Source organism: Phaenicophaeus curvirostris, chromosome Z (genome assembly GCF_032191515.1).
Source record: "Phaenicophaeus curvirostris isolate KB17595 chromosome Z, BPBGC_Pcur_1.0, whole genome shotgun sequence".
Classification (NCBI taxonomy): Eukaryota; Metazoa; Chordata; class Aves; order Cuculiformes; family Cuculidae; genus Phaenicophaeus; species Phaenicophaeus curvirostris.
This window is the reverse complement of record NC_091431.1, coordinates 2,599,647-2,622,710: the sequence shown is the minus strand read 5'-3', so window position 1 is coordinate 2,622,710 and position 23,064 is coordinate 2,599,647. Positions and strand designations below refer to the sequence as shown.

The following is a 23,064-nucleotide window of genomic DNA, read 5'->3' as shown; positions in this document are numbered from 1 at the left end:
CCCTTGTCCACTTCATTTGATAGGAATGGTTGGACTCGATGATGCAGTGGGTCTCTTCCAACCTGGTGATTCTATGATTCTATGATTCATTTAAGCCTTTGGAGTTCTCGGGGAAGTCTCCCTCTGGACTTCTCCCTTCTCCAGCGGAGACGGATGACTGACTAGGTGCACCCTAGGCAGCAACCTGATGCGAAAATAGTTTTTTTGCCAAAATTGGAACTTTAAAACGTGAAAAAGCTGCGCCAATGTTCAAGTATACAAGTAGTTCCCATGTAAATCCTTTAAGTAAATGTCATCATCATTCTTAGCGATTCTTAGGCTGGACATTAGGAAAAAATTTTAATGGAAAGGGTTATTGGGCAGTGGAACAGGCTGCCCAGGGAGGTGGTTGAGTCACCTTCCCTGGAGGGGTTTAAGGGATGGGTGGACGAGGTGTTAAGGGACATGGGTCAGTGATTGACGGGAATGGTTGGACTCGATGATCTGGTGGGTCTCTTCCAGCCTTCATTCTATGCGGTTCTCCCCACTATTCTCTCTCCACAGAGCGAGCGGTGGCCTCTCCCTCCCGGGAGGGCTCGGGGAGGGGTCGGTGCTGCTCGGAGCTTTGGTCTCGGTGACCTCGCGGCTCTTTCCCACCCCGAGCATCCCCCGCGGAGCCGGGTCCGCCCCCCCCGCCCCCCCCCCCCAGCCCCCCCCCCAGCCCCGGCCGCGCTCCGCCCCGCGGCCCCGCCAGGCAAATAGCGCCGCCGCGGAGCCGGGAGCGGGCACGGCTGCTCTCCTGCTGCTGCTGCTGCTCCTCCTGCTCCTCCTGCCGCTCCTCCCGCCGTCCCGAGCCCGCACAGTAAGTGCCGCCGCTCCCGGGATCCCGTTCCTGCTTCCGACCTCCCCCCCTCGCCACCGCCTCCTCCATCCCCTGCCCCGAGGGCCACCGCTCCTGGCCGTGGGGTCCCGCTCCTGCCTCCATCCCTTACCCCGAGCTGCTCCTCCTGCCTGTCGGGTCCTGCTCCATCCCGTCCCGCCGCTCCTGCTTCCAGCCCTCGTCCCGAGCAGGCACCGGGTGCGGGATCCACTGTTCCTGCCTCCATCCTTTATCCCGAGCGCCAGCCCTTCTAGGGTCCCAAATCCCAGTCCTGCCTCCATGCTGTACCCTGAGTGCTGGCGCCCCTAGGATGTGGGATCCCATTATTCCTGCCTCCATCCTCCACCCTGGGTCCCTCCATCCTCCACCCCAAGCGCCAGCTCTCCTGGGTGCAGGATCCCCCTCCTGCCTCCATCCTCCTCCACCCCGACTGACGGAGCTTGGAGGGTGTGGGATCTCGTTCTTGCCTCCATCCTCCACCCCGAGTGCCGGCGCTTCTAGGATCCCGATCCCAATCCTGCCTCCATTCTGTACCCCGAGTGCTGGCGTTCCTAGGATGTGGGATCCCATTATTCCTGCCTCCATCCTTTATCCCGAGCGCCAGCCCTTCTAGGGTCCCAATCCCATTCCTGCCCCCATCCTCTACCCCCAGTGCCTTTCTTGGGTGCGTGGTCCCATTCCATCCTCTGCCCCGAGGCCATACGAGTCCTGTTGCTGCACAGGCTGGGGTCCCACTCCCCACCACACTGGACGCCCCTTTCCACCCAAAGTGGTCCAGGTAGCATCCCCGGCAGCCGCCTCGCCGTGGGGACCCGGTGACAGGTGACGACCCTGATTCGGGGCTGGGACGTGGTGCTGGGCTCCCCGAGCCATCCTGGAATTACCCAGGTTTTGGGGTGCCTGGGGCCAGGGTGCGACGTTGTTGCTTTTGACCCCAAAGCTTTTCAGCTCGGAACAATCTGTGGCTGCTGGGGCAGAGGCAGCGAGTGCGGTAACGCAGCCCAACTCTGCGCGGGGTGGTGAAAGACAAACTTCACTGAGAGAACGTGAGTTTGGTTTTGAAATACCACCAGCAAAAATGCTGCCAGTAAAGTGAATTTGTGTCTTATTTTGAGAGGTCGCGGCTCAGCGTGGGCTTTTAGAAGCCCAGATGGTCAGGACTGTCCATGCTGGGGATCCACGCGTCTCTAGAGGTGTCTGCAGTCTTGCTTGACCACACTGGTAAAGCAAAACACAGTCCAAGTGATGCTTTGCTTTGCACGTGCCTCGTTTCAGCCGTGCTCCTCTGCAAATTATTTCACACGAACGACTAGTGAAACTGCTCACGTTACAAACTGCCTGCTCAGAACTTCTCTGAGCGGCCGGATGGTCTGGATGACGAGCTGTGGGTTGCAGCCTCTGGCCGGGCTGATCGCTGCCTGCTCTGCTGATCTCTCACCAGCTCTAAATAAGAAATTTGCTTCGAAAGAGCACGGAGAGTGGAACCGAGCGCTTGCAGCCCTCGCCACAGCTGACTGGCCTCTTGGTTGCCACGGACCACGAGTCTTGTCACAAAAGCATCGCTGGTCTGAGCCTAATGGCTTATGTGAGATCCAGAGCTGTGTTTTTTTTCACTGGCAGGCCCAGGGCAGGTGTGCAGGCAGCACAGTTGGGCTGTACCCTCCCTGGAAAGGGACAGAGTCGTGATCCTGTACGCTCTTCCCAAGATGCGAAACACATTAGACAGATGCGCGTTGTTTAAAAACTCAGGAAAAGATGCTGAGAGCTGTGTGCTGCTCATAACTCTTCCATTTAATGACTTTAGGTGGGACTCTCAATTCCTTTGTGGTGGAAGTTTCTGATTATTATTTCCACCTCGCAGTGATTAATGAACATTTCAGTCAACTTTGCAGACAGTGCTTTTATAACTTGAAATTGGGCTGAATGCTTTCCCTTCCTGATTACGCTGCTTACGTTGTTGTCATGTATTAATAGTATAAAAATAAGTAACATCATGTGTTTGCAGACTTAAGAGTTTTAACTTAAATAAACAAGAGATGATCCGTGCATGTAGTGCATGTTACATGGACAGGACACATTTTTACCTCTTCTGTGTTTAAAAAATGATTATGAAAAGGAGAAAGAAAAACATCCTCAAGGGAATGAGCCACTCGGGTATTAGGAGAGGGTGTTTGGAAGTTCCTCATGGCTTCATTCCAGAAGTCTGTGTTCTAAGAGGTAGGAGTCATCTCCTTTCTGTCAAGTAAACCACTTTAAAGTTTCCTAGGGCTCTAAACAGGAACTGCTAGGGGGAAAAAATCCAGAGACGAAGAGTTTTGCAGTGGTAGGAGGTCCAAGGGCTTTATTTGGAAGACAAAATTTGGTGAACTTGGAGCACGGTTAGAAGCAGGAAGAAGGAACTAAAGTGCTCTGGTACATTTACATACTTGTTTTTATTTAATCTGGAAGCAAATTTCACATGGAATATTATAAAAGTTGTGGCGCAAACGTTCGCAAGAGCAGAAAACACTTTCAAAGGGAAGTTGCTTGCTGCTTGCTCCGACAACAGGAAGCTGCTCGTTTCCTCACAGTAACCTGCGTGATCCGACCAAACCTCAATTTCAGTGTCCTCGGTGGCTTCGGTTGCCTGTTCTGAGTTTTTTTTAGGTACCTACTGGTAGGTGAAGAACAACAGTTGCTGCTTCAAATGGCTGAGAGATCTTAACCCAGGACTAGTTCTTGTTTCAGCACATCGAAACGTGACCTTCGAGTGATGGACAGTGAAATGCCTAATAATCTTTAAAGTAGATAACGCGTCCTTAGGGTTTATTTTTATACAAATAATAAAAGTACTGAATAACAAAGTATGGTATGTAAACAGTAACATCTTTATGATGAATTTTCTTCCAGGTTGCAAATGTTCACCCTTGAGTTTACCTCTTAATAGAGGTTCATGGCCTAGAATTTCCCTTTAATTCTTTTTTTAAGAGAAAAAAGAAGAGAATTTCCCTTTAGTTCTTTTTTAAGAGAAAAAATTTCTTTTTCCCTTTAATTCTTTTCTTACACTAGCAGTAAAAAGACAGAAAGAGGGAGGAGGATGGGAAGTTACTAGGTGATATTGGTCATGATCTTAACTTTAGATATACCTACTTAAATCGCATGTCTGATATAAATGGTTGGTGGTATGTTTTTCACAGTTTTTCCTGTATTGATTACCTCTTATCAGCTTTGACTGCTGTCTAATTTGGTTTATAGCATTTGGACTGTACTTCGCTTCCTTTATTTTTTATTATTTTTTTTTCTCCATCCTTTCTAGGTACATTTCTTGCCTTTTCTTATATTTTCCCACCCTTAGGTAGATTATTCAAACTGCTTTCATTTCCTTCTGCAGGCAGATTTCTTATGCTTTGTTTAAGTTGGGTTTTGTGCATCTGATTGATCTGATGAACAAATGAAAATATAACTGAAAATTAAGCACACGGGAAGGATTTGCTTACAGGGAAAATACAGCTTGTACGCAATATGTCTTGAACAAGTACCAAAACATATTCCAGCGATATGTATCATAATTTATCAAACTCTAGTACTCTTGTTTGTTGTTCGGAGTATCAATACACAGAATGTGGTGCTCTGGGAACTGATGATTTAATGGTAAAGTAACTTAGGGACTTTTTAGGGCTAGTTTGGGGGGGTTTTTTGTGTCTGTATGCTCACAGCCATGTGCAGCTATGTTGTCTGTAGTAAGTTTGCAACATTTTTCAGCTGTGAGGTAGCAGAAAATCTAGTCCTCTTTATTTGTGACTGGTTTCGTAATCAAAGAAAGTGAGTATGGCTTGAAATTAGTTACGCAGTCTTTTTTCCCTTATGCCTCCAGCATCTTCGGATCATAAGATCCAGAATAAATGTTTTGTGTGGTCAAGTGGAAGTTAAGATGGCATTTTGTCAGTTAAGTGAGCGAGCAAGAAGTTTCACTTGGCATTTTTAGACTCACTCTCTCGAGTAATGCTTTGTTCAAAGCAGAATTTCCTTTCTAACTTGAAGAGAGACTGACCTCACCCCCTCCGAGAACTGTAGGCTCCGTGCCATGAGGCTGAGGGATATAATTTGCAGAAGAGTAGCACGTGCCCATTCCATTAGCATCTTTAACAAGTCGCAGAGAAGGGGAGAAGAACCGAATTAGAAGCTGATAATCATATGCTTCAGGTGCTGTTTTCTGAACTGACCATTGACATTGTCGCTTGGAGCCAAAACATAATTCCTTTCTTTTTCTTTATTTCCCTGTGGTGGCTCCTGGAATCTCTGCAGCAGCCTTGAATTTAGTAAGGCAGGTGTGTGAGATGGAGTGTCAAACAAAATACATGCCCTTTAAATGATGAAAGTAAAAGCCCTTAATTTCCCTGAATTTCCCTTAATTTCCAGTCTGTCTTTGGTTAGAAACCTGAATGGTGAAAAGTTTCTCAGCTCTTGAGCAAAACAGGGAGTTCCGAGGTGTTACCTGCCTTTTAGATGATACAATCATTAGTTGGCATTGGTAAGTAAAATGCATGTTGAGGATTAAGTGCAGAAGGTATCGGTACCAAAATCTGCATTTCTTTCAGTGCTTTCTCATTAACTAAAAGCTTATCTCCTAGTAGGTGAATTTTACTATTAAATATGCCTGGCCTAATGCAAGACTTCGTTTTTTCTTACAGAAATAGGGTTGGGTGTTTTTACATATCTAGTTTTGAAGTTCAGCGTGTATTACAGAATCAACAAAATTAGTCACGTTAGCACCTGGCATTTCCTCCAGTTTATGAAAATAGGCAGTGAAGAACACGGTACTGTTGTCCTCTGGAAAGCAGGCTGGGTGCAGCCCTTGCTAATGGCAGTTATTTGAATACGTGTCTGACCGTGAGTGATAGTGGTTATATCATCTGGAGGAGGAATGTGAGAGCAATGAGCTCTCGACATCTGCAGCAGAATATTTGGGCTTTTCCTGTTCCTGCCTGGGGGGCCCCAGAATTCAGAATGAACTGGTGGGAGTGATGTATGGCATATGATTTTGGTATTTATTACCTGGACCAACAGCAAAACTCTTGTTGTGTAGTGTGCTTTTAAACACTCGTTCCTGGATGGACGGCTTAATTTTTACTTTAGTATCACAGCTTTATGGCAGCGTGTGTGCAGTCTGTGCCTTTGCTCAGGAGTCTGGAGAGCAATTCAGAGAATGGGAGAGCAAAGCAAACTGTTCTAAACAAAACTGGCTGGTGTTCAATAGTTGAAGATTTCACACTCTTACTTTCTTTTAGTGTCTTCCCCAGATACCTGTAGTATAACTTTTTGCTAATCAAACATTTTTATAGAGATATATGTTTTATATAGAGAGATATATGTTTATTATTATTATATTATTCATATATTATATTATTATTTATAAAGATACATGTTTATAGAGACACATGTTTACAGAGATATATGTTTTTTCTTGTTTAGAGCTGTGTCTGCAAAGTTACTGAGGCTCACATGTATTCAGGATTGGCTGTCCTAAAGAGCTGAGCTGTAGAAACCCCCTTAACTGTACTTCATGTTATTCCTTTTTGTAGCAAATATATATAAAATGATAGAATAGATTAAATTGTAAGATACTGAGGAGTGAGAAATTGAGCTCTAAACTGAGAAAGCATACCTGCACCTGCTTATCTTCAGGTATGTGTTCTCTTGAGCTTTGAAGCGGAATGCTTAATTTGTGAAGGAAACAGAAAACCTTTAGTTACTAGTTTCGGATTTACAAGCATGCCCTTTCCAGCATACCTATGACACAGACGATGTCATACAATTGCTTGTCTTGAAAGGCATTTTAAGTAATAAAATAATAAATAATATTATTAAATAATATTATAAATAAATATAATAATAAAATAATAAGTGATCCACAAAGGGCAAAGAAAATATCTTAGAATCATAGAATCATAGAATAACCAGGTTGGAAAGACCCACCAGATCATCGAGTCCAACCATTCCTATCTTACCTGTTAGGGAAGAAAACAGTGATTTTATTCAAAAACATGATAAAGTGGAGTTTGTCAAACAAAATGCTACCACGTTTCAGTGACTGATAGGGAAATAAAATGTCTGTAAACACTCTGATTCTACACAAATATGGATTTCCCTTTAGTTTCTAGCTGAAGTAAGGTTTTTTTGGACCCAAAGCCCATGTAGCACTGTCAGCCACTTCCAGTTTGATAGGTAGTGCTGAGCTATCAAAAGTAGATTGGCATTAGTCCAGAATATGAAATCTGCCCCGAGAACTTATTTTACCCACAAGTACAGCTGGCATTATGGAAGTTAATCTGGAAATCCTGAAAAAAAAGATATTAAAAGTAGTTTTGGGGGGTGAGGAGCGTTTTCTATCAGGTCTGTTGGGTGGATGTGACAAGCAGTCCAGGCATGAAGACAGCATCGCTGTCATCCAGTTATAAAATAAACAAAACCTTAACTTACTGCTTTCACCAGTTCTGCAGAAATCTAAGACATTACCAAGCTATGGGTATGACTGGGCATATAGAGCAAAATGGTCTTAAATATGATCCAACTTTTTTTTTTTTTTACAGTATCTAAAGAAAATAACTGCTGCTTGACTTCCTGAAAACGTTCTAGTGTTATTTTTATACAAATAGTTATGAAAGATTTTTTGGTGCTACTTTGGTTTGAGGAATAAAGAGGAAGTTGCTGTGGTTCTAATTGCTATTAATAAAGCATCACAGTTCTATATAAAGCACTCAGGTTTTAGATCTTTCTGGTATATTATGGTTAACTAATATGAAACACGTAGCTAAAAGTATCTCTGTCTTTCCCAAAACATTTTGTAGACTTTTGGATTATTTAGATAGTGTGTTTTCAGGATTTTATAGGGAAATACCAGTTGGTACTGGAAGCTACCTGTGACTTTCTGACTCATCTGCTGTGGAAGGTCCTCTCCAAGTGGTGAGTATGCGCAGGCATAAAAAAACCCTAGATGAGTTAAGTCTACTTAAATAGACTATAATTAAGCCCTGATTGTTGAGCAAATTTAGACTATTTATAATCAGATATGTTTTTATCTATGGTATCCTTCTACTGTTTGGTGGAAGGGCTTTTTTTTTTTATGTTTGCTTAGCATATTTTTTAAAGTAGTTTTAAAGTCCTGTGGAGGACCCTTTGCCCACCTTCAGCTCATCACACATTCCTCCTCAGGGAACACAAGCTGCACTTCAGCTCAACTTTGTATTTTATGATTCTTTGCAAGGTGAAACAAAAATCAACAAAAATTGTCCAGCAAATTTTTTTTTTAAAAAAAAGCTCCAGCACATCTTCATATTTTATAGTCAATAAGTGTTGATGCTAAGATGTTGTTTAATCCTGCTGTGTATAGTACTGTGCCTCTGTCTGATAACGGCAGAATTGTTTTATTTTTTTAAAACCATCCCCTTCTGAGGTTACCTTGGCAGTCTGCTCAGAGCTTTATGTTCTTGATAAATTTTAATTGTTGAGTTTACATTAAGGAAAATAATATGCTACTGTTTGGCCTTCAGCTTGTAGTGTTTGGGATTCCAGACATAAAACCAGTCTCTCAAGTAGTCTAGACTCGGCCTTATTTATGGTATTGCTAACACTTTTAGCTGTGTTATCTTTTTGGAATGATTGGAATGATTTTCTAAACAGCTGGGGGGGTTGGTGGCATGTGGAACTTAATTATGCTTTTTATGAAATTAAAAAGTAGAAGCGTTTTGCATAAGATACAGAGAAGAAAAGAATGTAAATAGAGGGTAGAGCAAGAGAGACAAAGATGAGCTTATTTTAGGAGCCTTGAAGCTTGCTTAGCTGTCCAAAACCTTGCAAGTCAAGTTAGAGGGAAACAGTTGATAACCTTTACCATCAGCTGTTTAGTTATGGCTGTTGTTACAGTGAAATATGGAATAACGCAACTCAAGGTCTTTTTTTATCTGTGCTGTTCTTGAAATTTTTGTGTAACAAAATTGTGAAGCTGTGTGGTTTCACGTTAACCTTGTGATGCAAACTGACTCTCTTGAAGAGAGCTAAGATGTAGACCTGGCACAACAGGCCTAATATTCCATAGTTCCCTCCCTTCCCCCAATTCTTATAAGTTGATAAAAGCAATTATATAAAACGTATGAGGTTCATTTGTAGGGGCAGCTCCTGCTGAAGACTCAAGTGGATTCAGGATGAATGTAGAAATGAACATTTGCCTGTGGTTTCCAGTAGTTTCAGAATACCTTAATCACACCAAGGGGAAGCTAATGGTTTTTATATATTTGACTAGAGTTTTCTTTTCCTGTATCACTGAGTAGTATTTGATGTTAATAATAATGTGGATAAATAACAGAATGCTTTAGCCTCCTGTCTGATGAAATCATGAAATACAGTGATAATGACCTATTACTATAAACAATGGAATGGGAATTCTGATGCTTCTTTTTTTTTAGCTGCCAGACCTTTTTTTCATCAGTAACTGACAAGATATTGATAGGTGGAATTGTTTCTCATTTGAAGATGTCATTCTAGAAATGATTTGTATGATACTTCTGTATTGCCATGAATTTCATATAAAGGTCTTATCTGCTACTTCACGTGAATTCAGCTGGTTATTTCCAGGCACATCCACTTAATTTATTCTCCATTAAAATGTTTGTTGTAGTACTTCAGTGTATTAGGTTAACCTCATGTTGAAGAAAAACAAATCTGCAAAACTATTTTGTTTGGGGCTTTTAAAAAAGTTATATGTAGCATTGAATAATAGTGGGAATGTGATTAACCATTGAATTGTAGAGAAATCTCTGTAATCCAAGCTATGAATTTGTGTTGTACTGATCTGCAAAACACCACACTGGTCAATGATGCAGAAAGTATGCTGATTGCGACCAAATGCATTTGTGCAGATTTGCTAGCAGTATTTGCTATTTGCTGTACAAGTGATTTTTTATATGCAGGTGGATAGTTTAAAGTCACTTGAAATGTGAACTTTGTTGTTAATATCAGTAGGATAACTGGGGAATAGCTGAGGAGGAGTACGGAATGTGAAGTTGCTGATAGGCAATAAAATACCGTGCAAATTTTTATTTATTTATTTCTATAAAAGGTATCAAGTGTAATCTCAGATGACTGGCAGTTTATTCCTTTCTTCCACTTAAGATATTAGGCTGGATAGAGCAGAGTATGGGAAATCTGGATTATTTCAAAAAAGGTCCATCTGTTAAAAGCATATTCTAGGTGACATAAGGCACGGGTGGACAAGGTGCTAAGGGGCATAGTTTAGTGTTTGATAGGAATGGTTGGACTCGATGATCCGGTGGGTCTCTTCCAACCTGGTTATTCGATGATTCTATGAAGAGCACAGGATGTGGCCCTTACTGTTAACTGCAGTTTGTACCATGCTGTCCATCTTTTTTTGCCTGTATTTTCCAATGAGTAAGTTGGTTTTTTGTTACCTGTACTTTTTTAGAATTTTCTCAGTATTTCAGTGTACTCATTTTTTAGTCACTTGCTTTAAAATTTAAGAACTTAAAAAGAATTAACCCCATATTTGTGTAAAGATTCTACTTGCCTAGAAGTACCCAGTTCTAAGCATCATGCCAAGTATTTAGTTTCAGTGACTGTAGAACATTGAAAGCATTTTCAGTGTGTTTGGGTCCAACTAATGGGGAGTCAGTGTTTGAGACCCATAAAACTTGCAGTGACCTAAAACCAGAGTGCGTGCTACTGCTACGTACACAGGAAACCACATTACAAAACCAAACTTGTTTTCTGCTCAAGGATAAGAGTTTGTATGTAGGTGACTGAATTTGGGGGACGAGAGTGTATTGTTACCATGTACTTTGAAATTTCATTTTAAAATGATAGGAAAGCAAACGTCTGTACAAGCCCAGCTTAAACGCAGCAAGCACCATTTAACAATGTATTAATTTTACAACTGTATGTGAGAAAAGTAACGCAGGAGTCCAGAATTAAGAATGAAGCTATGACTGATTTCACCTTTTATTTGCCTTACAGCTACATTATAGGTGGATAATTACAATGCAAATCTGAAAGTTGGCATTCTGTGTCATGATGGCAACAAACATATTGATGGAGAAAAATGGCAATTAACCGACAAAGTGATAATTAAATAGTTAGCTAAGAGGAGTGAATTTAGAACTTGATCAAATACTGGGATAGCAATGAGAATTCTCAAGAAGCTTAAATGAACTTCTTGAAACCAAAGCCAAAAGCCTGAAAGTAAAAATTTCATGTATGTGTAAAGGTTTTTCTTCCTTAGTGTGAAGAGCTGGATAGAAGCATAATGAGGTTACCTAAAAAAATATTTGACCACACTGCTAGGCAGAAGAGGGATCTTTATCAAAGCCTCTCATGCTGCAGAAGAAGTGCTCCACTGTAGATACCTAACATGACAGTCTGAAAGTATCTGACAGTGCATTTTTTTTCTGTACTCAGTGAACTAAGGGCTTGCTATAAGAAAAGAAAGTAAACCTTTCCTGGATACTACTTTGTTTTGGGTGTTAGGAGCTGAAAAGGCTTCAGATAATTTCACTGTGAAGAAAGGTTTTGAAGGCTCGTTGGCTTTAAAGCACACACTTGCATCGAGAAGAGCTGGCGGACTGCATTAATTGAATTTCATAATTGAGGTCCAGCTCGTTTGGAGGTTTGATAGCCAGCCTGGTGACTTGGACCACAGGGATGCGTGGAGCAGAAGTTGTGGTGGGCAGCTCACATCTTCTGGGGGTGGCCTGCAGGGCAACAGGCGCGTCACAGAAAGTGCCTTTCAAAGCCCTCACACAGGAGTTGTGGTGATCCACTCGGAGTAACCATCTGCTTTCAGTAATCATAGAATCATAGAATAATCAGGTTGGAAGAGACCCACCGGATCACCGAGTCCAACCATGAATGCTCTAGTATCAGACAGGGGTATTTGTGCCCCCTGTGTTCAGGTGGGTAGCAAAGTACAAATCTTCTTAGGTTATGCTGCACAACTGAGGGAAGAAAACATTTTCTCAATTAGAATCATAGAATACCCAGGTTGGAAGAGACCCACCAGATCATCGAGTCCAACCATTCCTATCAAACACTAACCCATGTCCCTCAGCGCCTCGTCCACCTGTCCCTTAAACACCTCCAGGGAAGGTGACTCAACCCCCTCCCAGGGCAGCCTCTGCCAGTGCCCAGTGACCCTTTCTGTGAAAAATTTTCCCCCTAATGTCCAGCCTGAACCTCCTCTGATGGAGCTTGAGGGCATTGAGGATGGTGAGTTCTGTGATGGGGTGGACATTTGAGGCGGTGGGAGCTTCCCGGAGCCGGGAAAATCCCAGAAAAACAGGTAACATGCCAAATATTTAGTTTCAGTGACTGTAGAACATGGAGTATTGAAAACATTTTCAGTGTGTTTGGGTCGAACTAATGGGGAGTCAGTGTTTGAGACCCATAAAACTTGCAGTGACCTAAAACCAGAGTGCCCAGTCAACACGGGTTCACAAAAGGCAGGTCTTGCCAAATAACCTGATCGCCTTCTATGACAAAGTGACTCGGCTGCTGGATGAGGGAAAGGCTGTGGATGGATCTTCCTGGACTTCAGTAAAGCCTTTGACACAGTTTCTCACAGCATTCTGCTTGAGAAACTGTCACCTCTGGGCTGGACAGGCGCACACTCTCCTGGGTGGAAAACTGGTTGGCTGGAGGGCCCAGAGAGTGGTGGGAAATGGAGTTAACTCCAGCTGGAGGCCAGTGACAAGTGGTGTCCCCAGGGCTCAGTGCTGGGTCCAGCCCTGTTCAATGTCTTTATCAATGACCTGGATGAAGGCACTGAGCGCACCCTTAGCAAGTTTGCAGATGACACTAAGCTGGGTGGAAGTGTGGATCTGCTGGAGGGTCGGGAGGCTCCAAAGGGATCTGAACAGGCTGGACCGCTGGGCAGAGTCCAATGGGATGAGGTTTAACAAGGCCAAATGCCGGGTCCTGCACTTGGGGCACAACAACCCTGAGCAGCTCCAGACTAGGAGAAGTCTGGCTGGAAACTGCCTGGAGGAAAGGGACCTGGGGGTGTTGGTTGACAGCGACTGAACATGAGCCAGCAGTGGCCCAGGTGGCCAAGAAGGCCAATGGCATCTTGGCTTGGATCAGAAACGGCGTGACCAGCAGGTCCAGGGAGGTTATCCTCCCTCTGGACTCGGCACTGGTGAGACCGCTCCTCGAATCCTGTGTTCAGTTCTGGGCCCCTCACCACAAGAAGGATGTTGAGGCTCTGGAGCGAGTCCAGAGAAGAGCAACAAAGCTGGTGAGGGGGCTGGAGAACAGGCCTTATGAGGAGCGGCTGAGAGAGCTGGGGGTGTTTAGCCTGGAGGAGGGAAGGCTGAGGGGAGACCTCATTGCTCTCTACAACTACCTGAGAGAAGGTTGTGGAGAGGAGGGAGCTGGGCTCTTCTTCCAAGTGACAGGGGACAGGACAAGAGGGAATGGCCTCAAGCTCGGCCAGGGGAGATTTAGGCTGGACATTAGGAAAAAATTCTTCACAGAAAGGGTCATTGGGCAGTGGCAGAGGCTGCCCAGGGAGGGGGTTGATTTACCTTCCTTGGAGGTGTTTAAGGCACGGGTGGATGAGGTGCTGAGTGTCGTGGTTTAGTGTTTGATAGGAATGGTTGGACTCGATGATCTGATGGGTCTCTTCCTACCTGGTCATTCTGTGATTCTAAGTGCAGGACCCAGCACTTGGCCTCGTTAAACCTCATGCCATTGGACCTCATGTAATTGATGCTACACAGACTACATGAAGAACAGTGACCATTCTTTAATTTCCTCTGCTCAGGTAAAATCAGCCTAAGTTCCCTCAAGGGCAATGCCCTGACTAATTTGGAGGCAATTTGTTCAGGTGTTTGGTGTTCCTGCAAGGCCACCCTGAAGATAACATGCCTTAAGCTTGTTTATAGCTTAATTAAGACCATATTGTAATTACAATTTTCACGCTATGGTGCGAGTGCTGCTTGCTGAAAGCTTTTGTGTCCCGCTAGCAGAAGCCCTTCATAATCTGTTGTCTGCAGAAATCTCGTACTCTGGACATCCCTCATCCCACTCTCAACACCTCTTATTGAAAGAATGTAGTGGAACAATAACTTTCTCCAATACTAAACATACTTAATATGTGGCAGCTTGTAGCAAAATGAACTCCTGTTTTGGATCTGAATTTTGAAACTTTCAATGCAAGATTGTTTTGAGGGAATAAAAGTCAGTGAAATTCCTCAAAAATCACTTTTTCTTTAAAATTATTTTGAAGAATGGTATTAACGCTTAATTTGTTTTTTATCTATGAAGAGTCATTGATAGAGCAATTGTGATACTTAAAATGGAAATCCTGAGGCTGTTCACAAATACATGTAATTCAGGAAAAAATTTAGACCCATGGTATTTTGTCAGCCCATCTTAACAAACAAGAAATTAGGAGGGTAAACTAAGGAAGTTATTCTGACATAAGCTAGTGAAATAAGAAGGTGAAATTCAAAACCTGTCAAAAGACTTCAGGCATTAACTTGCCTGTGTGCCCTCTTTTTATTCTTTCTGTGCTGTATAGGAAGTTAACTAATTAATGTCACACTGGTGCATTCTTGTAGTACCTCTGGCACTGTAACATGTACCTCTGTACGTGTAAATATGGACTCTGATTAGCAAGTTTTGCATTTCCTCTTGTTTGTGTGATCCTCCCATACAGGACTTGTACTGAATTCTTCCTTCCAGTGCTGCTCTTCCCCCGAACACTCCTAGAGGTATTTGAATAGTGCAAGATGAAAGCAGCCTGAGATGACCCAATAAGAAATAATCATCACAAAAGGAAGATGGATTCTTTTTTCGGTACACAAGATCTTTCATTGTCAGGAGAGTTTTGTAAGTGAATGTTGGTTACAGCTAGTGACTACAGAGATGGTTGTGTGATCTGGGGTAACTATGTTTACAGATGTTGAAGTGCTGTCTCTTTTGAACAAATTTAAACCATACTGAAAAGAGTCTGGTGGAGGAAAGCATTCTCTGTGAAATTTTAATCTGTCTCTACTAAGCATAAGTGGAAGAGTTCAGACATTTCTATTTGGATAAAACTTCCATATGGCCAAATAGAAGTACTTGATACAAGTTTCTTTGATTTCCTCATTTAGACGAGGAGTTTTCAGTAACTCGAGTATAATTTAAGGTAATTTTCTTATATAACACATCTATTTTTATGCATAGTTTGAAAGGTGAGTCATACCAAGCTAAATGTTATTATGGACAGGAAGGTTTCTTGGACACCTGTTTTTAATATTTATGGAATTGATTCAGTAAAAGTAAAATGCTTTAAAATTTGTCTTTCTCCCTATGGTTCATATCACTTACCTTGATTTTTTTGCAGAGTGCTAAATCCAGACAGGTTTCTCTAAATTTCTGTGTAACAGCTGCATATAATTACATGTACATTGAGTAAGCGTTCTCTCCTGCATTAATAACATACGGAAACTAGTGTGATTAAAGCTTTTCAGTGCTTGGGACCTCACGGTAAATTGCTTCTCAAAAACTATTTTTGTTTCCCAGTTCTATTTATCCATCAGTAAAGGACTGAAGAAAGTTGTTCAAGACATTCTGACTCTGCATTATCATTCCTCACCGTTATTTTTTTAGCAAAACTTTAACCTTGAATTTCCTTGGGAAAATGTCTAGTATAGAGAGAATTGCAGCACCCTATAATTCTTTTTTTTTTTGGACTGTGTGCTCCCTTTTTTATCTGAAACATCGAATGGTTTGGGTTGGGAGAGACCTTCAAAGATCTGCTAGGTCCAACCCACCCTGCAATCAGCAGGGACATCTTTCACTAGGTCAGGTTGCTCTCAAAGGTTCATCTAACCTGACCTTGCACACTTTCAGGGATGGGGTATTCACAGCTTCTCTGGGCAACGTGTTCCAGTGTCTCACCAACCTCATTGTAAAAAATGTCTTCCTTGTGTCTAATCTAAATCTATATCTAACCTTTTTTTTTTATTTTAAAACCATTACCCCTTGTCCTGTCACTAGAGATTCTGGTAAAAAGTCTCTATCTTTCTTCTGAGCCGTGGCTCATGTCCAATTTTTTCCTCCACCAGTACCCCCAATTCCTTCTCTTTTATCCTCGTGCAGTTTTGCTGGGAGTTCCTTTAACCTTATTTTGTACTCCTAGGTGTCCATACTTAGTATTTAGAAATCCAAATACCATGTGTGCATATTTCTAATACTCGTAAGTACAGAATGTTAACTTTAAATCCCTCATTTTCAGAAACAGTAAGTGGTACATTATAAGTGGTTTATTTATTCTGGAGCTGAAAATACATGGGGAGCTGTCTGGTTGGTCAACCTGTTTTCATAGCTGCTCTGTCATAACAAAGGAAGTGCAAAACAGCTTAAACTTTCTGATTTTCCTGATTTTTCCTTTAGATTCCCTTGCATGCATGTGAATATATTTACAGTTCCCACCTCAGTCCTTCATTTGTGCAGCTAAAATGTTGCGGGTCAGCAATCGCTGGTTCCAAAAAGGAAGGCCCTATGGTATAAGTCACAATCTATTTTGCCTTAAAACCTGCTAGTCAGTATTATTTTCGGGGAAGGTACACTTAGTTTTATGAAAAGCAATGCATGGCATTAATTCTCTAGGAAAGAAAAGTAAGGTGAGAACCATGGAAGTAGTCATTTAACTGTGGCAGCTGACAGCCTCAGTGGCTTTTGTAACACTGGGAAGTAGTCAGAATTTTCAATGAAAATTTGATCATGTTTATGATTTTCCCCTCACCTGCATGTGGAATAGAGTCCTCTTTCTGAAAGGAGACATTTGTAGCTAATGAGAAAGATGATGTATGTTGTATGAGGCTTAATTCATTCAACTTTTAGCTATGAAGCTTCTAGATCCTGTTCGTACTATATAGGTTTGCACTTGTAGTCATGTACATGTATAAGAATTTTGTATTTTTTTGTGCAATGTTTTCAGATCTATACCTGACTTCTAGAAGCTTTAAATAGATGTGTCATCTGTAGAGATAATTTAGAAGAAAGAAAAAGTTTAGTGCACAGTACTACACATTTTAGAATAATTGTTATTTAATTTATATTCAGAAAATGTATTCTTTTATAGGTTCTGTGTATTTCTATAAGTATTACTTTCTTTGATGTTTTTTTCCTACATTGCTGTTTGTGCGTGAAGCAGAACTTGACTGCAGAAGCTCAGACAGTGATTCCTGGAGCATGCCATTCACAGGTTGCATTTCATAGTCTTGATAGGAATGTGCTGCTTAGGGAATGCATCTCTCCTATCTTGAGAGAATGCCTTTTGTGTTTGTCAGCCATGGGATGAGAGCACTTCAAGCCCTTTCACGCTTGGTTGGGTAACATATGTAGGTTGGCAACCTGTTCCTCAGAGTTGGTTGCGTAGGCTAGAATGAGATTTTAACAGTGACTCAGAGTAGCACTTAAGGCACAACATGTGGCACAGGGTAGCTGTAAGAAAGCGTACTTTTGTCAATAGCCATATAACAAGAAAAGAGTATCCTTTGCAATATGCCAGTTTGGTTTTGAATGCACTGAGCTTTGCTGGCATTACCTGCCAGCAATGATGACGACTTATAGCATATTCCAGGAAGTGCAGCTGTTTGCCCTCCTGCAAAATAATAAATATTTTTTTTTTGTAGAGACTATGCAAGGAGGCAAATCTGCTGGTGACTGATACCGACTTCCTTAGTGGAGAGCTTGAAACCAGGAATCTGAACTATTAAGAAACGGCTTCAGTCGATGCATGTTAAAACCAGCACAAGCTTTTCCAGTCATAGACTGAAACCACCTCTCATGCTGCAGTCATCTGACACATTGACTCAGAGTCTTTTCTTCCATTGTTTTTCGAAGAGAAACTAAAAAAAAAAGTCACTTCTCAAGCTTCCAGAAAGAAGAAACTAGATTTAAAATGTTTGAAGCTTGTTACAACAATTTTTGACATGACAGGATTAGAAAATTGTCTGACTTCTTAAATGTTGAAATTTTTTTTCAGTAGGAAGATACATATAAGCAGTGTGACTTAAAAATGGTTTTCATAATATCAAGTAAATCAGAATCAAAGAAATGATGGGCAATTTTGATAGTTCCACTGGCTGTGCAATTTTTTTTAAATAATATGTCTGTGGACATATTTCAGTGTTGTTCTTCAAATACTATTGAATGGTATTCAATTTAATTCATAGAGAAGCTTTTATACAAGTGTTTTACCACTAATCACTTTGAGGTGCATGCTAAACATTTTTTGCTAATATTCATGCTGTTAACTTGAAATTAGGTGACACTGGAATTTTTGCCTCAAATATTAAGATATCTCCTAATGCCTTTTGGCAAGATGGCTTAAAAGAAGGAGATCATCTGCTTTTGTCTTTTTCTTCAATTTCATGAGGCTGGTGGTGGCTGTGTTTTAGGAAGAGTTAACGGGAGGAAGCTTGTCTTCTGAATCGCAGGCTCCCAGTCGCCCCATAGCAAGAAACTGTGTCTTGTGTTGTGGTCAAACTTCATTCCAATTCTGTGCAGGCACTCACACTCTGTACGTGATGGGAGGATTGCTCTAGCACTGCAGGCCTCTGATATTTAAAGTTTTACTTGGGTTTTGTGGCTGGTCTGCTGTCACTTGTTTTCATATCAGCCTGTGAGCTGAAGTAGTTCTTCCCATTGCCTGCTGCTCAGCCCCTGGATGATTTTACACTGAGGTTCTGTAATAAGCTTGCTTGTTGGAAGAGTAAATAAGCCAGACTCTTCTGCCTGCTGCTACAGGATGGGTGCCCGCTCCACTCAACTGCTACACTCTCCTTCGTATTTCTTTTTTGTTTGTGTACATGCATTTATCTGTGTAGTAAATAGCATCGCTGTCTAGAATTCTTTCTTTGTTGGAATTACTTCTCATAATTTTTTTTCTTTTCTCCTCTTACTGGAGAGAGACTGGTGGGCCCCTCTGCTGAGGTTTTCATGGTGCTATAGGCATAAATATAGCTTGAGTGAACTGTTGTTGTATTGTGGCAGCATTTCTGGTACAAGTTGGAAGACGAATCATCAACGTGCAGGCTCATCTGGCTGCGTCACCATTGGGTTGTTATGCACAGTATTAGCAAACGTATGGCAAGACGTGTTTTTCTTCATGCTTAGCTGTGAAAGCTGCTCTGAGCAGTGTGTGCGATGGTGCATTCACTTTCTGCCTGTGAGAAATAGTGCAGACTGCTTCGTTAGCAAACATTAGCAAGATTCATCAGTTTGAGCTAATTGCAAGAATGATGGAAAATCTGTGGGCAGGTGAATTTACACTCGTTTCAAGTGAAGAAGGCTGAACGCTCTTTGTTCTGAGCACGTGCTGCTGAGGTAGCTGCTCATCCAGGGTTGGCTTGAGGGTGAAGAAGGCCCAGCTTAATAAGGTAAATACCCAGTCAGCAGGAAAGAAGCTCAGCATTGTTTGTTTATATTGAAAAATACAATATTTCAAACATCAATAGGTGTCAAGGTTGTGCGTATGTGAGCTTTAGAGGAAGCCTGTGGGGTGAGCATTGCACTGGCATGATCCCAGGCTCTTGTGGGGAGTGGTTCTGGTGTCATCTTCTTGCCCACCTCCACTAGGAGAACCGGGTGCAATGAAAGGGGTGATTGCTGAAATGAGCGGGATCAGTCACCAGTGCTGACAAGGCAAGTATGATGCAATGATAGCCAGGCTAGGGACATCATCGTGTCAGCCTGAACTGGGGTCTCGAGTTGGTGAAAATACTGGCAGGTTGGGTGCAGTGTGAATAGATAGAAATGTTATGCACCTAGGAAGAGCTGTTGTGAGCTGGTAATCATAGAATCACCAGGTTGGAAGAGACCCGCCATATCATCAAGTCCAACCATTCCTATCAATCACTAAACCATGTCCCTCAGTGCTTCGTTCACCCGTCCCTTAAACCCCTCCAGGGAAGGTGACTCAACCCCCTCCCTGGGCAGCCTCTGACAGTGCCCAGTGACCTTTTCTGTGAAAAATTTTTTCCTTATGTCCAGCCTAAATCTCCCCTGGTGGAGCTTGAGGCCATTCCCTCTCGTCCTGTCACCTGTCACTTCGGAGAAGAGCCCAGCTCCCTCTTCTCCACAACCTCCTTTCAGGTAGTTGTAGAGAGCAATGAGGTCTCCCCTCAGCCTCCTCTTCTCCAGGATCAACAACCCCAGCTCTCTCAGCTGTTCCTCTTGTTCTCCAGCCCCTTCCCCAGCTTTGTTGCTCTTCTCTGGACTCGCTCTAGAGCCTCAACATCCTTCTTGTGGGGAGGGGCCAGAACTGAACACAGGATTCGAGGAGCGGTCTCACCAGTGAGTAATGTCCCTTACTTACCAAACATGCTTAATGTCTGAGTGAATTGTAATGGAAATTTGGTCTGAGAAATAGGCTATCCCAAAACAGTATTCTTGGAAAAGCGTGGGATGTGTTACTTCAAATGCAGGAGACCTTGTGTTAGTAAAGCAGTGAAGGGTTGTGCATGGCAGATACAGCTCGAGCGTCGGACTAGTAGTTGTAGCCAGTGACTGAAGGAAATAATGTATTCTCAGTCTGAGAACAGAAAGGATGACTGGAAAGGTTTTTTGACCCATGAGGTCTCTAATTGGTTAAAGGGATTATGGTATTCGTTTGCCATTGTGTACCAGATAAGAAACAAGGCATCCTTAAGCCCATGGAGTTCATGCCTTTTGTGAGCTTCTGCAGAGAAGCTGAAGCTGAGGTGTATTGATTAATCACATACCAAGAGTCTATGTCATCCTTTGTATGCAGATAAGAGTTTGTGTATCCCACCATTGTTGTCCTATCTTTTTCAAACGAGTAATAGATTTGTCATGATCTCGTGGCAGGAACAGGACCTTTTCTTTTTGTATCCAGTTGATCCTCTCTTCACTGAAGGGTTATAGCTTCACTGTATCCTCTCTTTACTGAAGGGTTCAAGCGAATAAGCACTGATTTCACATATATCTTTGGCTGCCAAAAATGTCATTCAGGCTTGCTCCCATGCTCATATTATTTCCTTCCTTGTGTCAGCAGAAACATTCATGTTCATCAGACTGAGGAACTCGATCACGAGATCAGTTAGCCTTTTTTTTTTTCCCCACAGCAATTTTTTTCTGTGAATCAGTTCTGCAATCCGGTGTGCCATACAGCTAAACAGGTGCTTGCACCACAGCAAGAAGCTCTCAGGCTGGAAAGACGGAGTTGATATAATGTGTCTGAGGGTTGGGAATTGTGCAACCCCTTCATTTGGAGGCAATGCTTGAAACTTTATGTTCATAAAACTCTCTCGGCCTGAGTTTACACGTAGAAGTACTGGGCTGTATCCCATTTCAGTGAAATTAGCCCTGCCCATTTGCTCTTTTTTTTTTCTGTGTGTTTTGTCTTTCTGTGTTAAGGGTGCCTCTCAGCTTTGTGGGAGGCATTGCACAAACTCTGTCATTCTTTTGAGCCAAGTTTTCTTACTGACATTTTCATTAAATATGTTGCAATGTTTTGCCTTACCTAAACTGCAGAAAAAACCTTCTTTAAGCCTAATATTTACCCTTTCAGTGCTCCCTGTTATATTTTTTCCTCTAGAAGGTCCACTGCCCGACTACGCACTAATAGTCGTCTATTGTTCATTAGTAGCTTTCCACATAATAAGTCTAGATTGGGAAAGATAGTAGGTTATTTTCACATGACCTACTTTTGAGATAACTGTTTCTGAATTACGTTTCAGTTTCATTAACATTTCTTTCTTTAAAAAGCTTTTCATAACCTGAAACTCTGTTGTAAACTAACAGGCTTGTAGTTGGTCAGGACACTTTTTTTTCCTTTTTTGCATTCCCCTTTGTTGTTTGCTGTTTTGCGATTTCCCTAAATTACAGATGTAATTTATTCAGCCTTAAATCAAATCTGTGGATAAGATATTTGCTTTGGGAAATTTTGTAGAGTGTTAGGATTCTGAAATATTTTTAGGAAAGTTGTTTGATTCTCTTCAAGCCAGTTTTTAAAGCATGGGGTTTGGTTTTTTTTGTTGGAGCGCTGAGTATTTGAATGCAGCTTGGTTTTGTTTCTCAAACATAAACTTGGATACAGGAAAAAACTGCTTTTGCGTAATACTTGTGATTCATAACATGTATGTTGTGCCAGTGTAGTGTTTAGGACTTACTAATGCAACTTACAAGAGTAAAGTGAGAGGTTTACCTTGGAATGTAGAGAAATTTGACTGAGGAATGTCTAAGTAAAATAGATGTACAAAAAAATGAAAGATGCTGGACACTGAGATTTTCTTAATTATTCCTAGCCTTTCTTTAGTTATGTATAGTGATTTAATTTTATAGTTAACTCCTACAAATGAGCCTTCTCAATGTCAGCAGTGGCAGGGTTGCATTCCAGGAATTACATGAGAAGGGCCAATGTAAGCATCATGAACATCTCTGTAAATAAATGTATATCTGACATACCTGTGTATGTCAAAATATTCCTGTGTTTATACTGGTAACCATGCAGAGTTTTAAAATATGTGTCTTTAGTGGTTGTTTAGTTGTTTCTGTATGGTTTTTCAGTACACATGACAAGTTGCTACATGCAAAGGAAGCACTGAGATTTTAAAAATATTTTAAATACTGTCTAGGGAGGCTAACTGGTAGTATTTAACCCTGATCTGTGGTCCTTTTTTTTTTTTTTTTAAATATATGAAAAAGTTAAAATGGTATTAATTTTAGGTTAGGTTAGGTTGAATCCTGAGTTATTTGCTGCGGTTCTTTTCTCCTGTAAAAGCCACGTGACAGAAGATCACTTAAAATAGCATTAGTTGTGACAGAGATGCTTGAAGAAATCAAGACAAAACACAGAAGCCAAGATGTGTCTTGCTTCCCTATTACAGTTGTATTTTATTACCTGTTGAACTAGGGTAGTGAATGTTTGGTAGGCATAGATGTCTGATTTTACTGTTTATGATTTTTTCCAGCTTCTTCAAGAGGCTGCTGAAGAGTACATTGTGTAGGGATTTGTATTATGTATTTATTCAGCAGGCTAAGGTATTTACTGATGATAGTTTTAAAAAAATAAGGCAGCAGCACATAACAGTTGTAGCTAGCAATGCATATCTAGATCACATAATCCGTCATCCAACTCAAAAATTAATGTTTCCTCACCTGATATCCTCAGGTGGAAAAGAAAGTGGAAAGCATCAAAT

General features: G+C 41.8%; 2 protein-coding genes across 2 annotated transcripts in view; both read left to right on the top strand.

Moving 5' to 3' along the window:
• The window catches only part of HSD17B4 (hydroxysteroid 17-beta dehydrogenase 4), a 201,307-nt gene that overhangs the window by 44,384 nt on the left and 133,859 nt on the right, over nucleotides 1-23,064 (top strand). The gene's annotated exons all lie outside the window — the stretch shown is intronic.
• TNFAIP8 (TNF alpha induced protein 8) overlaps nucleotides 821-23,064 on the top strand; it is a 70,446-nt gene continuing 48,202 nt past the window's right edge. The window contains exon 1 of the mRNA XM_069880546.1: nucleotides 821-841. Within this exon, the coding sequence (XP_069736647.1) occupies nucleotide 841 (1 nt within the window). The 5' untranslated portion in view covers nucleotides 821-840. The remainder of the gene's footprint in view (nucleotides 842-23,064) is intronic.